General features: G+C 33.7%; 1 protein-coding gene across 5 annotated transcripts in view; it reads left to right on the forward strand.

Moving 5' to 3' along the window:
* Positions 1-18505, forward strand: part of DYM (dymeclin) — a 590636-nt gene that overhangs the window by 78105 nt on the left and 494026 nt on the right. For all 5 annotated transcript variants that reach the window (XM_051969633.1, XM_051969632.1, XM_051969635.1 and 2 more), the window contains 2 exons: positions 159-292; positions 17934-18006. In XM_051969633.1, the coding sequence (XP_051825593.1) occupies positions 159-292; positions 17934-18006 (207 nt within the window). The remainder of the gene's footprint in view (positions 1-158; positions 293-17933; positions 18007-18505) is intronic.

Raw genomic sequence — 18505 nt, forward strand, 5'->3', positions numbered from 1 at the left:
CTTTGGCCTTATAATTACTAAATGTAATTAACGGGGGATGCATATCCCAAATGTCAATAGAACAGGTGCAATGCTTGATAGAATGAGAAGGATTCAGGGAATAGACATAAGATGTTTTTGCTCATGTTTTTTTTTTTTTTCTCTCCTTTTCTTTATAGCCACCTCTTTATTTGGCAAGCCCACAATGCTTTGTTTCTTATTTCTTGTTTGCTGAAAGTTTTCATCTCTCAAATGCCCGAAGAGGAAATGCAGCTTCATTTTACTTATGAAGAAAAATCTCCAGTCACTTATCGTAAGTATTCCTTTGTAAAGGATAAAAAGTACATGGATAAACAAGACGTCTGTTTAAAAAAAAAAAAAAAAAAGAAAAACGTAAGATTAGAGGAGGAAGGCTAGTTAAAGGTTATTTTTCTTATATCCATGTAGTCCTGCATATATGCTACATTCCTGTCCCCTACAACATCTGCATTCTACACCTTTCCTTTCCTCTTACAATATTAGTATTGCCAAATTTGCTTTAGGATTTAACTAATATTGATTGTATTTCTTTCATTTATTAGGGAATATGCTGTAACAGTAAAGCCTTATCTTTTTGTGGGTAGGATATATGTTGGTGTTTTTTTTCTTTCTGAAATTTAAATATTGGTAGGGAGAGATTATAGGTAAGCATTTGCATAATAAAATCCTTGAATGGGGAGGGTGGTAAATTGATATCAATCCAAGAGGAGTTTGAATTTTGGTCAGTTGTGGATGTAAGGGTTTTTATTAGTATCAAATCATACCCTTTTTACTGGAAATCTTAAAAAGGGATTGGGCTTGGCAGTATCCTCTTCTCTAATGACCACCATATCTAAGTGAATTGCTTTTCAGCTTTAATACTGCCTTTATTTTTCTTTTCTTCTTCTTTGAGTCTGATTCATAATTTTATATATTTATACATATATGTATTTATATATGCATATGTTTATATATCTGCCTAGATTTAATATTGAAATAGAAGCTTTCATGCTTGTGTACAAAGCCTCAGTAACAAGGAAAAAATATTTTTCTCCCTTTTATTAAAATGAATATTAGTTATCTAAAATCAGATTAGGGACTTACTTTCCTTTCTTTTCAATCTTCTTTTCCTTTTCTGTAGTGTTCTGGTTGGTTTTCTATAGGTCTCTGGACCAGCCTTTGTTTTAGCAGAGTAATCACCACAAGAATAGCCAGGTGTTAAGTCCAAATTCTTTATTATCTCCTTCCTTTATTATCTCCTTCAAAGTCTAGTTTATTTTTAATTTAACAGACTCTATCAGTACTCATAGTCCTCTGACATAACTTTAAGAAATGATCACTTCCACACTAGGAAGTATTAGAATAGGATTTTAGTGAAAGAAGCATGAAAATAATGAAAAGCGTACAGTAATAGTTAAAGCTCAATCATTCTTGGCTACTTAGTATAAATTTCATTTGTCCAACGTATTTGCAGCAGTTCTTTAGGACATCTCTTTATATTCAGTAATAGAAAAGTTATAATAATGATCCTGTATCACTGGGCAAAGGTTCAGTTGGACTCGTACTTTTTTAAGAAGCCAAAGAAATTTTTAACAGTGATTTTATTTTACGCCATCTGCATTTCTTAGTCTATCCCTTCCCCGTACTTTTCCAGAGAACCAATAGGAGGAAAAAAAGTTAAGTAAAATTAAGAAATCAAAAAAGGTTGATAATATATGTATGATACCCATAATTCTGAAACTCTACAAAGAGTGGGGAGGCATATTTTATTTCTAAACTGTTTGCTTTTGTAGGCACTATGGTTAGCTTCTTCTCAATTCACCTTCAAAAGGAATTTCTTTTTTTTTAACAAAGATTTCTAAGACAAATGTTAAAGGTAATAAAAGAATTGGCTATGTATATAGCTTTAGTGATTTGTGAAATTCAACTTCTCATTTTTCTGTGCTGGATCAAAGAGAGATTTAATGCACTTTACCATAGAAGTATTTTCAGGAAGGGTTAATTTCTTTTTAAAAAATCTGCTCTTGTTAACAGTGTAAGCTATGTCTCAGTTTCTAGATTTCTGTGATGAAGGTGGATATTCATATAGGTAACATAATTTTAAGGCTATCATTCAACAAATATTTATTAAAATCCCACTATTTACCATGTGTGTTAGATGGCAGAAATACAAAGACAGAAGCAAAAATAGTCTTTTCCCTCAAAGTTCTTACATTTTTTTGGAGAGACACACATGTTCGTACATACACACATCTGCAGAATAAAGGAGGAAGGCTCTAATAGTTGGAAGTATTAGGAAAGGCTTTGTGTTGAAGATAGTGCTTGAGTCTTGAGAAAGAACTAGGTGCTGTAAGAGATGAAAATGAGAAAGAAATGCATTCTAGGTACGGAGGAAGACAATGGAGTGCATCAATGAAGAGATTTCATTGCCAAATTGAGTACCTTCTCTTTAGTCTTAGTGATGATAGTCTATGGAGTATGGGAGTGATATGGTCAGACCTCCCTTTTAGGAAAATCACTGTGGCGTCTGTGTGGAGTATGGATTGAAATGGGGATAGACTTAAAGCAAGGGGACTACTTAATAGACAATTGATATTGCTGATGGGTCCTGAATTAGGGTGGTGGCATATATGAATGAAGAGAAAGGGAATAGATGTTGCAGAGGTAGGACTGGCAACTTATTTAATATGTGGGATGAGGAATTGAGGATGATGACACTGAACTTGTGAACTTAAATCATTAGAAGTATGGCTCTCTCTTAGTAGAAATGGGGAAGTCTACAAGGCAAGGGTAGAATGGGGATGGGAGTGGGATTGGGAAAGGTAATGAATTCTGTATTATAGTCGTTGAATTTGAGATGTTTATGGGACATCCAGTTCCAGATGTTCAATAAGAAATTGGTGATAAAGTACTGGAGCTCAGAAAGAGATCTTCCTAATATAGCTTAGTTTTTTGCTCTTTAATGATATACTTCCTTAGGTAGTTATAATAGCAGTTCAGGGAATAGTATCATGATTTGTGTTTTGAATTCATGTATTTTATCCAAGGCTGGATATATAGACTTGGGGGTCATTTGCAAGAAGGTAGTACTTAAAGCCATGAGATATGATATCATCAAGTGAAAAAAATAAAGAGAAGAAAGAAATAAGAAATACCTCAGTTAGGAGGTATGATAGGAATCCAGCCAAGAAGGCTCAGAAGGAATCATTAGTTAAGTTTAAGAGAAGAGCCCAGAGAAAACAGTGTCATGAAAATAGAAAAAAAAAATCTTGTCTTTTATTCATATTATGCCCGAGTAGTGGTAATTATAATCATAACCTCTGTAATGCAAGTAAATAAGAATGTTAGAAATAAGCTAAACAGACTCCTCCATTTGACTGATAAAGAAACTGAGGCCCAGGGAAGTCAAGTGATATGTCCATGTTTACTCAACTACTTAGTAGTTCATTAAAAAAAAATTGAACTTATAGTTCATAAATGTAGGCAAATATTGCAAGAAGTTATGAACAATTGTAGAATTATTTTTCTTTTTGTCAGGATAAATGAAACTGAGTAGCTTATCCTCCCTGATGTTGTTAACTGGTTCTGCAAAAATCTGATACTAGGTGAAACGATATTAGAAAGGTAGATTAATTTGTTAAGAATGTTACAAATGGAATGGGGACAAAAATGACTGACATATTAGGGGAGTTAATGTACCTGCAGCTAGCTTGTTTTGTTGTAAAGGAAATTTTTCTTCAGATATTGGTTGGACTGTATGGTCACTAAGAATCTTTTTTTTTTTTTTTTTTTTTTAAATAGCAGATTCTTTGATTATCACTGTATGTTAAAATATTAAGCCATAATGAATATATTCATTCAATTTTTTTTTTGATTGCCTATGTTATTCTTTAGAAAAAACATTTTTCCTGTGGAATTCTGAGTGACATAATACCAGGTTTGGACTCCAGGGCTAAGAGTTTTAGTGGAGAAAAGAATGTTGTATGGGCCTAATTTTTTTGCCTAATAAATAGTTTTTCCCCTTTCCAATTATAATGGTGTGATCACCAGGTATTTGGAGAGTTCTGTGTGTATTTCCTTTGATGAAAATATTTACGGGAGAATTTTGCTTCCCAAGGAAAGTGACTTTGCAGTTCCTTTGTGGGTCAAGAATTCCTTCCTATTATTTCATTCTGTCTACTTTGAGCGATACCTTTTGCATCATGTAGATTCTGGCAGTGAGAAGGAACCCAGCCAAATTCAATCAAACTCAACTTTAAACCACCCTGGAAGTGAAGAGACCATAGAAAGCAAAACTCAGCTGTACTTCTCAAAGGGTGAGAGCATTAGTTTATTAAATACAAAGTTCAAGTTATAAAATAGATGTTATTTGTATAATGCTTAAGCCTTTTCTTGGCTCCAGACACATTCATTGTTTTAATTGAAAGCAAAAATATAATAGATTTGTGTTGAGACCCATACATAGGGTAGAACCCAGAAAGCCTATAAAAAAGCTTCTCTCCTCATTTACCCTTAAGAAAAAAGGATACTTTTTTCTTATCTCTCTTTTTCTTCTACCCATATAAAAAGGACCTACTCAGCCTTTCCCTCTTTTTTTTCCTTCTGGAAATAAATCTAATAAATCCTGAGGTAGGGGAGTTGTAAGATATTTCTGAATATAGCTCAGTTTTCTGCTGTTATTAATGTTCTTCCATAGGTAGTCTACAATAGCAATTCAGAGAATAGCATTTTGATTTGTATGTTTTATTTATATATTTATCCAAGGTATTTGGGTCTAGTGACCAAATTAGCCAAGGAATTCTTCAAAAAGTTCAGCTATTCAAAGAGTTTTATAAACCTTATTTCATTGCTAGTGGGAATTATGGAAAAGGTTATGCAATGTTTTATCAAAGTGAAGTCAGGAGATGTGGGTTTGATGCTTAGAGGCTGTGAAACTAAGAAAATACCAGTTTTCCTCATCTGTGCAATAGTGGTAACTACATTGCCTGCCTTATTGTGGAGAAAGTACTTTGCAAATTTTAACTATATCACTATAACCAATTATTAGATAGAAAAGATAGATCTGTGGGGTCGATATCATCAAACTAGACTATTTTCTTACACCATCATTATTTATTAGCTTTTTAAAAATCAGTGTTTTCCAGTTATGGTGATACAGGTACTAAGTTTGAATTTAAATGAGGAAAAAATATAATCTTTTATGCTTTGATTACAAAAGGAGAGTGTAATGTATTGGCAAATGGCATTTTTGCTTACCTAGCTAAGGTTTGAAAATTTTACCCTCCCAGATATTTTTTCCACTAAAATCTTCTCTATAAAACACATGACTCATCTTCAAATAACTCTCCTCCTTTTACACAGACTGGAATTTTCTGGCATCCAAAATGTGTGATTTTTTTAATTAAAAAACTAATATTAGAAAATGCCTTTTATTTATCCCCCTACTCCCATCCATGTTGCAATGTAGTTGACTTTAAATGATATGTTTAAGATATTTTAAATGCCTGTTTCATATGTTTAACTCATAATCAACATGCTTAATTACAATTTATATTGGATTATTGAAAGTTCATTTTGCTTTGGTCCTATTGTTTTTTTTTTTTTTAAATTTTAATTTTATTTAATAATAACTTTGTATTGACAGAATCCATGCCAGGATAATTTTTACACGACATTATCCCTTGCAATCACTTATGTTTCGTTTTTTCCCCTCCCTCCCCCCCCCCCCCCAGGATGGCAAGCAGTCCTATATATGTTAAATATGTTGCAGTATATCCTAGATACAATACATATTTGCAGAACCGAACAGTTCTCTTGCTGCACAGGGAGAATTGGATTCAGAAGGTAAAAATAACTCGGGAAGAAAATCAAAATTGCAAATAGTTCACATTCATTTCCCAGTATTCCTTCTTTGGGTGTAGCTGTTTCTGTCCATCATTTCTCCAATGAAACTCAGTTAAGTCTCTTTGTCAGAGAAATCCACTTCCATCAGAATATATCCTCATACAATATCGTTGTCGAAGTGTATAATGATCTCCTGGTTGTGCTCATCTCACTTAGCATCAGTCCATGTAGGTCTCTCCAAGCCTCTCTGTATTCATCCTGCTGGTCATTCCTTACAGAGCAATAATATTCCATAACATTCATATACCACAATTTACCCAGCCATTCTCCAATTGATGGGCATCCATTCATTTTCCAGTTTCTAGCCACTACAAACAGGGCTGCTACAAACATTTTGGCACATACAGGTCCCCTTCCCTTTTTTAGTATCTCTTTGGGGTATAAGCCCAATAGAAACACTGCTGGATCAAAGGGTATGCACAGTTTGATAACTTTTTGGGCATAATTCCAGATTGCTCTCCAGAATGGCTGGATTCGTTCACAACTCCACCAATAATGCATCAGTGTCCCCGTTTTCCTGCATCCCCTCCAACATTCATCATTATTTTTTCCTGTCATCTTAGCCAATCTGACAGGTGTGTAGTGATATCTCAGAGTTGTCTTAATTTGCATTTCTCTGATCAATAGTGATTTGGAACACTCTTTCATGTGAGTGGTAATAGTTTCAATTTCTTCATCTGAAAATTGTCTGTTCATATCCTTTGGCTTTGGTCCTATTGTTAATGCCAAAGAAATAGTAGCTCTCCTATTTTCCAAAACAGCATTTATAATGAACAGTACCAAGCAGGTGACTGTATGATAACTCCAAGATCTTTGTGGTACAGATTTACATTTTTGTTACAGTGCTAGAGTCAGTCATCTATGAGTATTGCCTATGAGTGAATCAGTCCATGTATGCAACCGAGCAAATTATTCTGCTGAAGATATCAGATAGCTTGGTAATAATTTAATATACTTGGTAGACATATATAGTGTGCTTTATCCCTAATCAATCTAAAATCCATTATCTATATTGTGTTGTAATTGCCTTGGATATGAGTATTTGGTGAAATATTTTTGGGATTTCTAGTGGGAACTGATGCTAATGTAAATATGACATGACTGTCAAACTATGAATATCCAATCAAAACCCAGAATACTGTTGGTTGAAATTTGACTAGAATGTATGCAACAAAACACTTTAAAATGATTTTTAAAAAAGACTTCTAATGATTTCATATATCATAGGACTGAGTAGAAAAACAAATAAGCAAACAGACAAAAAGAATTCTTCAGTATTCAAGTATCTATGACATCATCTTTATGCATTCTCCTATATGTTTTATATATGTTATCATTTTACAGATATATGTATATCTGTATAAATACACACATACACATATATACATATGTATAGCAGACAATACTATTAGATAATTGCTTCATCATTATTTTTTTGGGATTGATTGGATCATTATATTGCTGAGAATAGCTAAGTCATTCACTGTGCTTTATGGAACAATATTACTATTATTGTGTACAACATTCTCCGGTTCTGCTTACTTCACTTTGCATCAGTTCATGTAAGTCTTTCCAGGTTTTTTGAAATCATCTTGCTTGTCATTTCTTATAGCACAATAATATTCCATCATAATCATATACTACAACTTGTTTAGCCATTACCCATCAATTGGATATCAATCAGCCATTATCCAATTGATGGGCAGCCTCTTAATTTCTAATTCTTAACCACCACAAGAAACGCTGCTATGAAAATTTTTTGTACAAATAGATCCCTTTTTCCTCCTCTCCTCCCCTTTTATATCTGGGATAGAGACCTAGCAGTGGTATGGTGGATCAAAGGGCATGCACAGTTTTATAGTCCTTTGGACATAGTTCCAAATTAAACTCTGAGTAAATTTATGTGAGAATTTTTCTTTGCATTTACCATCTGTAAATTAATTGGTAATAGTGAGAAGTAGACCAAGGGAAAATTAGTGTGCATTATTTTTCATATTTATTGGAAGTTATTTGAATTTTGTAGTGATTAATTCTAATAGATAATTCATGATTTATTCCAAAACTAGTTCTCTCCTGAGACTTACGGTTTGAACTCCTAAATATTTCTCTCTTAATCTTCTCTGAAGATCAATGTTTAGTCACTTAAGTAATGGGAAGTGGGAGACTACATACAATCTGCAGGTAAATTAAGAAGACAGCCCTAGTTTCTTTCTCTTCTTCTTTTTCCATGTATAATAATAGAACCAACATCACTAATGTCTCTTCTTCTTATCTGTTATCATTATTATTAGTGTATTAATGTTTGATTTTAATTACTTGAAAATTGTGTAGAAGTAGTTTATCCTCTGTATTTTAACACTTAATATTGGCTGCAAGAACTCTGAACCAGAGCTACTTAAACTTTTCCCACTTACAACCCCTTTTATCTTGAGAAATTTTTATGCAATCTCATCTCAAATCTGAGCCAAGGTATTTCTGACAGTGTTTGTGCATGTGCATTGCATATGCTGCAGTGAAGCTGTAATGAAGTTGTGCAGCATAACATGGGCAAGCACTGCCAAAAACACCTTGAATTTGTTACGTGTTGGATTTCAAAAAAGATTTTTGGTAATATATATAGAAACCTTTTACTGTTCCTAAATTTTTTGCAATCCTCACATTCATTTCTATAACCCCAAAGTGGCTGGCTGGAAACTTCCTTACCTCAAATGCCTTTCCCAGGGCTGGTCTGTGACATGTATTTGAGAAGGCTTTGGGAAACAGCCTCACTTCACATGGGCCAGCAATTTGCTTGGCCATTATTCTCCTTGTATCATAGAAACTTCAGGAAACAATCATAGAATGGGTTTTCTGAGTTCTGAATTTCAGGAATATGAGATATAATAGTTTTCTTTCAGAGCTAATAGAGCACTGGATAGCTCATGCAAAGCACTCATGGTAGAGTAAATCATATCTTCTAAATCTATCCATTGTCACTTTTTTAGTTCAGTGGGATGATTGAGAAATAGTAGAAAGTGACCAGACATTTCCTCAAGGAACTTCTAGCTCATGATTTTAAAGGAGTTGCATTAACTTCATCCTCCAGGACAAATAAGTTTTTCTGGAGAAGCTTTTACCTTCTCTTCTCCATCTTCTCTTGCCCAGTGTAGTATTCAGTTCAGGCTTTTCACACCTTAGAAAAAACCAAGCTTTAGTCATGTGTGAGAAGCTAGAACCCGGTGAAAATGGACTCACACCCTGGTGTTTATGGTAGGTGTTACTTTAATATTATGCTTTTGCTGAGCAATTGTGATCCTGCTTTAATGTGTTTTGGGGAATTTATGCTGTTCATGTAAAACTTAAAAGACATCTCGTCCTTTTATTTTGACATAGCTCAAAGAATAGGCTATTAAAATCCTGAAGGACACTGGCACTTTTTAGGAAGTTCGTTTAAAAAAAAAAGTTGCCTTATAACATAGAGGGCCATAGATTTAGAGCTAAAAGGAAGTTTAGAGGATATGTAAATATATATCTATTTCTATGTTTGTGTACCTATATATGTATGTATTATATAAGATAATGTTTGTAAAAACTATTCTGTACAGTGCCTGACACATAGTAAGAACTATATAAATACTTTCCATGCCTAGGACCTCTACATCTATTTGCCATTTTACCAAGTGAACCAGAAATTTATTATTATATCAATATATTCACATGCCTGACAAAAAGCCAATGCCTCCAAAGAAAAAGGAGCCAAGACAAAATTAGTTACTTCTGTGATGAAACACACATAAGTCTCTACCAATCTACTATCATTTTATAGAATAATATAAATAATCCCAATTTCCCATAAAACTTTGTGAAAGAAAAAAAGGAAGTGCTTTGAAATCTTATATCTATACTCTTTCATACTTACTTTCCCAGCTTATGCTCAAAATACAATACCCTTGGAACCTAACTAGTCAGAAGGGATATGCTTAAGATCTCAGATGAATGGATGTTAAGCGTTCAGAATCCAGTTTTGTTGGCCATCCAATATTCATTGTTTTCTCTATCTCCAACCACTCTATTCCTTTTCCCTAAAGCCATAGAACACTGAGTCCCTCATCATTGGTTGCTTCCATTACTGAATAGGAATTTTGATGAAACAACCATTGAAAAACTAGAATCATCTAGGATACATTGTTGTTGTACATACATTTTTAAATCATGTCTGATTCTTTATGACCCTTTTTGAGGATTTTTTGCAAGGATACTGAAGTGCTTTGCCAATTCTTTTTCCTTCATTTTACTGATGAAGAAACTAAGTCAAACAGGATTACACAACTTTCTTAGTGTCATGTAAGATGTCATGGAAGATGAGTTTTCCTGACTCCAGGTCTAGCACTCTATCTAATGTACCATATAGTGCCAATTTTAATGTACAGAATATCTTAAAATTCCTTTTTAAAAATTTAAGGACTCAAGCAAATATAAGATTTTCATTAGGTGGCTGTGGGGTTATTGTTTTTCACTTTGGGCTATTTTAAGATATATGTCACATCACTGTTAGCCTGGGAACAATTAATATTTCAACGCACACAATAATTTTAAACACCTGAAATAAAAATCAGTGTTAATGAAGGGAGGTTACACTTGAACATGATTTAAATATTATCTTTAGATTTTAACACCAAAGGATAGTTACAAAGGTGAGAATATTATACCAAGGTCTTTCTGCTATTTTCAACATTGACTCTTTTTTTTTTTTTTTTTTTTTTTTTAAATAAGGTTGACTCTGCTTTTCTTGATTCTAGGCCCCCGCTGATTATCCATTATCCATCAGTGCATAATCAGTGGCCTCTATTTATGTTACTTTTAATACGGGGCTTCAGTGAGTGCCGCTTTTCCTTTAGTTGCTTTGTGGGTCCTCAGAAAAGAACAGTGAAAAATAAAAAGTTTGATGGATATTTTGCCATACTTGAGCTTTCAAAGTGCTAGACAAAATGCAAAAATTAAATGAAATCGGGTCCTTTTACATCATCAAACTTATCGCCTAGTAGCACAACATGAAATACATATAATTACAAAATAATCACACAAGAGAGATACAAACTGAATGCTTTGTATCTATCTGTTTGCTTAAGATCATTATTATTTAAAGTGAAGGATCAAAGAAGACTTTGTGGAAGTGGCATTTTAATTGTACTTTAAAGGATCAACAGGAATTCAGCAGATTGAGAATAGAGGTGGGCACTGGGAACAATATAAGCAAAGGCATGGCAGTAGAAAGATATGAGGGTGGTAGGATGACTAGTTGTTCATTTTGGCTGGAACGTAGATTACAGGGATGGAATAGTATGAGATAAAGCTGGACAGTTAGAGCGGCACAGTTAAGAGTATTTGAATGCCAGATGAAGGGGTTTGAAATTTAATTTGTAAACAATAAGAGACGTTTGGAGAGTTTTGTGCATAAAAGTAACTTGAAAATACTTATGTATAGGAATATTGGTTTTGCAATTGTATTTAGATTAAAGAGAAATTGTTACTGCCATACCTGTAATATTAAGTTGGAAGCTATATGGAGGATGATTTAGAAGAGTAGAGAAAACCATTTTAGAGGGCATTATGTTAGCAGAGAAGGATAATATTAAAGGCCTTATTAGATGTAGTGAGAGAGTACTGAACAGATAAGCTGTAGGTAGAATCAGCAGGCTCAATAACTATTTGAATACAGAAGATCAGAGAGAGAAAATGGGACAGTATGTAAATAGTGGCATCACTGAAAAAAATGATGAAGTCGGAGACTTGGTTTAAACATTTTGAGTTTGAGGTATTTATGACACTTAGGTGGAGATGGAAGAGATTTGGGTCTGGAATTCAGGTCAAGGTTGGAGATATAATTTTTGGAATAATTTGCTTGAAAGTGATTGTTGATGTTGTGGTAGGGAATGAGATTATCAAGGCAGAGATGATTAAAAAGAAGAAAGAGTATTGAGAACTAATCTGTAAAAGAGATTGGAAAACAAATGAGAAAACAGGGGAGGTGCAATTCAAATGGTAGGAAGAGAACCAGAGGAGTGTGTGGTGTCTTTGAAGTTTAGAGAAAAGATATCTAGTGAAATAAATTTTAAATACTGCAGAAAAGTCAAGGAAGATGAGAATTGAGAAAAATATTTTTTTAATTCACCATTGAGAGTCATTTGTTAATTTGAGATGGAGCAGCTTCCAAAGTTAAGTGGTAATGATACAAACCAGATTGCAAGTGGTTAAGGATAAATAGATAGGAAGAAGTGGAAACACTGGATTTGAACTTTTTTTCAAGTTTGATATTGAAGAGGAAATGAGAAATGAGATGAGAGCTTGAGAGATGGTCTTGGAGAAAGGCAATACTTTATGTGGAAAAGTTCACAAAAAGAATTAATGATGTAAATTTAAAGTTTTATTGTGAATGATACTAATTCAGTTGTGTCTGCAATAATGTATTAATTATTTATATGATCAGCATATAATTATTTCTTGTTTCCCTCTTTTCCTTTCTATTTTTCCCCTTGTTACTTCTCCGCCTTCTTTGGTAATGTTTGCTTCCTTGCCCAATGAAATGTCTTCATAGGGTGATAGAATTAGATTTAGAGCTGGAAGGAACCTTAAACACTATCTCACTGAAGGTTTATTATTGCAGTTTTAAGCAGAGGAAGATACAAAAATATCACTTGAAAAATAACTCTGTAAACTGTATCAAAGAGATCAAAGAAAAAGGAAAAACTCCTATATTTACAAAAGTATTTCTAGCAACTTGGTTTGTGGTAGCAAAGAATTGGAAACCAAAGAAATGCCTATCAATTCAGGAATGGCTGGGCAATTTCAGATATCTGAATATGATGGAATATTATTGTGCAGGAAGAAATGATGAAGGAAAATGAATTTCAGAAAAACCTGGGATGACTTGGATGGAACTGATATAAAACAGTGTAAACAGAATCAGTAGAATAATTGCTTGGAGGCTTTGGATATAGGAGCTTTGATTTTGTTATTTTCTTGTGTGTTTTGATCTTCCTTTTCACCATAGTAAATTTCTATCTTAGAATCTTTTTCTGTTATTTGCTCATTTTCCCAGCCTATTACTCAACTATTTCTTTTAACTCTGTTAAAGCCAGACTCTGTTTCTAGGATTGAGGGTGCAATGTCCCAAGCATCAGGGGTTTTGTGCTATCTTCAGAGATCTTTCCATGGACCTGTAAATTTTTAGTAAGTAGTATGATCTAAAGAAAAGTGTCTTTACTACTCTCCTGGCTATGCTCTAGCCTGTGAATGACCATAAATACTTGTTTTGTGGAACTGTGAAGAAGGTCCCTGCTTCTCTGTGGCTGTAAGTTCCAGTATGCTAAGTGTTCCTTCTTACCCTGGGATTGTAAGTTAGCACTGCAAGCTGAATCTGAATATGGGCAAAGCAGTAGAATCCTGCCTCATTGCTAGTAAAGAGACCCCTGTAATGTTCTTCTGACCAGTTGTTCGACCCTTACTATCTGTGGGCTGAAATGCTGCTTCTGCAGCTGCCACTACTACTGCAGATTGAGTGACTCCCAAGGCCTGCTCTTGGTTTGCTGGGGCTCTCCTCACATCCTAGTGTGACAAACCTTTCCTTGCTACCTTCTAAGTTGTTTTTGGTGTTTATGGGTTGAGAAATCTTGAAACTGTTGCTGATGCTACTGATTCAGATGCCCCCAAATCCACTCCTGATTTGATGGCTGACTCAGGGCTGTGCTGGTAAGATTTGTCCTGGATTGCACTGCATTATCCCTTGATGAAGCAGACCTTTCCTTCTACCTTCTAAGTTGTTTTTAGTTGGAAAAATGTTCCACTCTGTCTTTTTGTGTGTTCTTAAGCTCTAAAATTTGCTTTGAATCATTATTTAAAGATATTTGGAGGAATTTGGGGGAGAGCTTAGACTAATCCATGTCTTTACTTTGTCATCCTGGCTCTGCCTTTAGGAGAAAAATTTCTAAGATAACAGCAATATTCTAAAGATAAACTTTGTAAGACTTAGATTCTCTGATCAGCACCATGATTAATCACAGTTCAACAGATTCATGATGAAACTGATGGACTTAGAGCATAGTTTAAACCTATATTCTTTGCTTTCTTGCTTCTTTCCTTTCTCTCTTCCTTTTCTTCCTCTCTTTCCTTTATTTCTTTTCTGTCTCCCTCCCTATTTCCTCTTGCCTTCCTTCTCTTTGAATTTGTTCAGCATGAATGAATATTTTACATGGGTTTTGTATTGGGGTGGAGGCAGAAAAGCATGGAGAGAATTAAAAACTGAAAATAAAATAAAATTGAATTAAAACAAATTTTAAAATATATCTCTGTATATGTATATGTATATACAAATTTAAAAACAAAAGAAAATAGCTCATAATATAATTAGTCTGTCTTAAGAAATCAGTTCCTTTGTGTGAGACTAATAAGATTTTGGTTAAAATGTAATTGATTAGAACATTTAAATCAAGGGTCATGTTTTCCAAAACAACAATAAAAGTAGTTAAACTTGATTTTATAGTTGCTGATTTTTTTTTGTGTTATTGTAGAATATGGGTCTGTAGATTAAGTCAATTTTATTTCCAGAGGTATTTTAAAATAGGGCATAACTTTTTCAAAGAATAATTTGTAATTTATTTTGGCAGAAATTAACTTAAAATTAATTGCTTTCAAGTTACTTAGATATTCTTAACTTACTATTAAGATTGGCAGCAACCTAGTACATATTACCATGATTTTCTGAATACAGGTTTTTAAGGAATGTCAGCCAGCTATCTGTTTGGTTTTAATTTCAAGAAAATTAAGTTGTGCTCTGAGCTTGTCAGACACTCTATTAACATTTTTTGGAATGTAATTCTGTCATTTCATGGTGTGTTTTTCAGTATTTATGATGCTTGGCACTATATAGTAATGGGCAATGGTGATTAACTGGCAGTTTGAGTTTCTGAATGCAAATTTAAAGAAAATAACAATTAGCTCATTCTCTTTTAATGCTCTTTTAAAATTATTGCATCTAGCCTAACTTATATCATCACATACTTATTTCCTCTGTCTATGTTCTTTTTCTTCTTTACTTCTCACCTTTTTGGTAATTCTTCCTTCTCTGTCCAAGGAAAGGATGTCATAGGATTATATATGGAATCATAGATTGAATCTAGAGGGATCTAAGAGATAGTTATCTCTGTAGTTCTTCACTTTTTTCATGTCATGGACCCCTTTGGGAGTTTAGTGAGGCCTAAGGGCCCCTTCTCAGGATAGTGTCTGAATAATTAAAGGATATGTTAACTTTCAGCTAGAGGTGAATGAAAATAAAGGTGTAATTTTTTTCCCACATTCATTGAAGGCCTTAAATCTAATCACAGATATTTTTACCCCTACTTATTCATTTTACAGATCAGAAAGCTGATGTCTAGAAAGGTGAAATAATTCGCTCAGGATTTTGAACACATATTCCTGATGCAAAGTTTAACACAATCTTCTACACTGTGATACTTCTTGAATCCACATCTTTGATTCAAGAATAGAAACTCACCATCACACTGATGTTTTGTTGTTGTTTGGCTACCTACTCACAGTTAGAATAGGAACTGGGAAACTCCATGTGGTGATGGACTTGTAATGGAAGAGAAAAGGAGAAATGTGTGTTGTGGAGGCAGAAATAACAAAGCTTGCAACCAATTGAATATGTTGGGTGAGATAGGGTTAAAAATTGAGGATGACTATGAGATTGTGAAACTTGATGACTGAAAGGATAGTTGTGCCTTTAATGAAAATAGGGAAATTTGGCAAAGCAGTGAGTTAATAATGGGGAAAGATTGTTAGTTATGTTTTGGACACATTGAGTTTAAGGGATCTACTGCAATGCCAGTAGGCATATACAGTAAATGTGGATTGAATAGTCTCAGTAATTTATTCTTGAGTATTGTGAAACCATAACTATCTGTTTTTTGAGGAATTAGATTGTAAGTTTGGATTTTGATGTTTGTTCAGTTTTTCTTCATGAAAAGAAAATCAACTATCCTTCAAATGTCATGATAATGCTAAGTTGTGTCTTTTGGTTTCCTTTTTCTGATAGTCACTTTGGGTTTGTTCTGAGTTTTTCCTTTAGCCAAGAACATACTTTCTAGGATAGCTGGCTTAGATAGAGGTTGTTTTGGCTTTAGAATAATTTTCTTTTGTGAAGCTAATTGTTCTGTTGTCTTATCAAAGGCCAGTCTTGGCTTCCATAGAGCTGTATAATGCCCAGATGAACCGAAAATTTAGTTACCCTATGTATTCAAATGGGTTGAATCAAGGGTATGAAAAGTGAAAAAGTATAAGAGGCATTTCTGCTCCTCCTACCTGAACTATTGCAGGTCTGCAGAGGGTAAGTGATTTTTTTTCAGGCATGATTCAGCTAGTAATTGTCAGAGGCAAGATTTGAGTCCTGTTCTTATTAATGTCAAGTCCAGGGCTCCCTATCCACTATACCATACTGCTTTTCTTAGAACCAAGGAAGATATATATTTGACCTTGTGTGAAAACTTTGAAAGTTCCTTTAAAAATTATGGTATTTTGTATGTCTTAAGTTACTTGGGCTTCCCTGTGAATTCAAGAAACATTCAGTAATTGAAGATTTTTTACATAGAAATTGAACCCTACCATTTATCTGCCCCCCAAATAAGAGGAGAAACTTGATCTTTTGAAGGAATGTTCTTTTAGCAAAAGAACACTTTTAATAATTTCATTTGGAAAATGCTTATTCTTGACATGAACTGCTGTTATATTTTTGGCCTTGAAATTCCACATTTCATTTGCACTAAAATCTATTTTTCATTATCATTTTTTTAAAAATGGCACTAAAGCTGTGGTTACATTGCTTAATTGACTCAGCTGTAAACTTTGTTCATGAGGAGATGAGGTCATGCTTTAAAAGAGTGATGCTTGGAATACAGAGTAGGGAATCCTTGCCACCATTTTTATGTTTAAAATCAGGATTTTTTTCCCTCTTGGGAGAAAAAGGCTCAATCAGGCAGTCTTTGGGTTTCCAGAATCTGTTCTTTCACCTTTGGTGATAAACAAGCTCTTCTGGCTGCTTTGCTGACTAGTGGGATGTTATTAAACTGGCAAAGTTATTTGGTTTGAAATCCCCTTTAGGGATTCAGTGAGTGATTTTTAAATGATGCTTCTCAGATCTGGGTCACTGCATTTGGGAGGGTGAGCCAGAGGGTGACATTTATAACAAATCAACTTAGAAATAGATTGTTAAGTCATATCTTTTAAACTGGGCAGCTTTGGTAAAGAGAGCCTTTTTCATCAAAAATCTGTTTATTAACTGCTTTTCCTGTCATAGTAGGAGTAAATGCTGATTATATACTTTCTTGTCTGCTAAATTAAGTTAGGTCCTTTGTCTTTCTTTGACTCAGCTTTTGTACAACATAATTCTTGCAGTATACCCCTCCTAAACATTTTCTTCTCAGAAGACTACTGTCTAAGTCCTGTTCATGGTGAGGCAGAATGCAATTAAAATCAAAATCTACATATATGTGCCCCTCCAGAAAAAAAAAAAAAAGGAATTGTTCAAAATTTTGGAGAATATAAGTGGTTTAATTTATGACACTAAATTCTCATACCAGGGATTGATTATCACAGATTTTAATTAGATTCATAATTTGGGTTTCATTAAAAGATGAACATGTTTTTGATAGCTCTTTTTTTTTAATTATAGCTTTTTATTGACAAGATATATGCATGAGTAATTTTTCAGCATTGACCCTTGCAAAACCTTCTGTTCCAACTTTTCCACTCTTTCCCTCATTCTCTCCCCTAGATGGCAGGTAGACTAATACATGTTAAATATGTTAAAATATATGTTAAATACAATATATGTATACATATCCATACAGTTATTTTGCTGCACAAGAAAAATCAGAATTAGAAATAAGGTAAAATTAACCTGTAGCTCTTATTTGTATTTGAATGAAGAATAATCTGACTTTGAGATGAGAGATGCCTGTATTCTTGTTTTCTGATGAATCTTTGATGTATCTTACCAGAAGCTGACTCTGAAGATCTCATAGAAGAACTGCTTTGCTGCTTAATCAAGTTAATCATTGACATCCCTCTCTTGTAAGTTCTGATCATCAGGATTTGTTTATTTATTTATTTTTTTTGTATTCTCAAAATGATCAATTTGGTAGCATTTTATATTTTGTAGAACTAGATATAGAACTTTTATTTTGTCTTTCAAAGCCATATATTCACAATATACTTTTTTTTTGTGTGTTGGCCCAGGAGCATTCTAATTGTGTCTATACAATATGAAAACTGTTGGTCAAACTAGTCAACAGATTATAATGTTCAATGGAGTAAAAAAAAAAAAAGCTAAACCAATTTTTTGACTAAATTTGGCATTTGATTTCCACTCAGATTTATTCACTTAAGTCATCAGTTGTCTTGTTGACTTAGTATATTTCTCTCCTTTGTAGAGAATAATTATTTGAAAATTAAAAATCAGATACTTTGCCATAATAATTCTGATCCCAGTCTTTGCTAATCTCTCTATGTGTAATGGGCTGAGGCTTGAGTTGATGCACTGAGGTCCCAAGCACATGAGGCTAAATAGTAA

Source organism: Antechinus flavipes, chromosome 1, assembly GCF_016432865.1.
Source record: "Antechinus flavipes isolate AdamAnt ecotype Samford, QLD, Australia chromosome 1, AdamAnt_v2, whole genome shotgun sequence".
Lineage (NCBI taxonomy): Eukaryota > Metazoa > Chordata > Mammalia > Dasyuromorphia > Dasyuridae > Antechinus > Antechinus flavipes.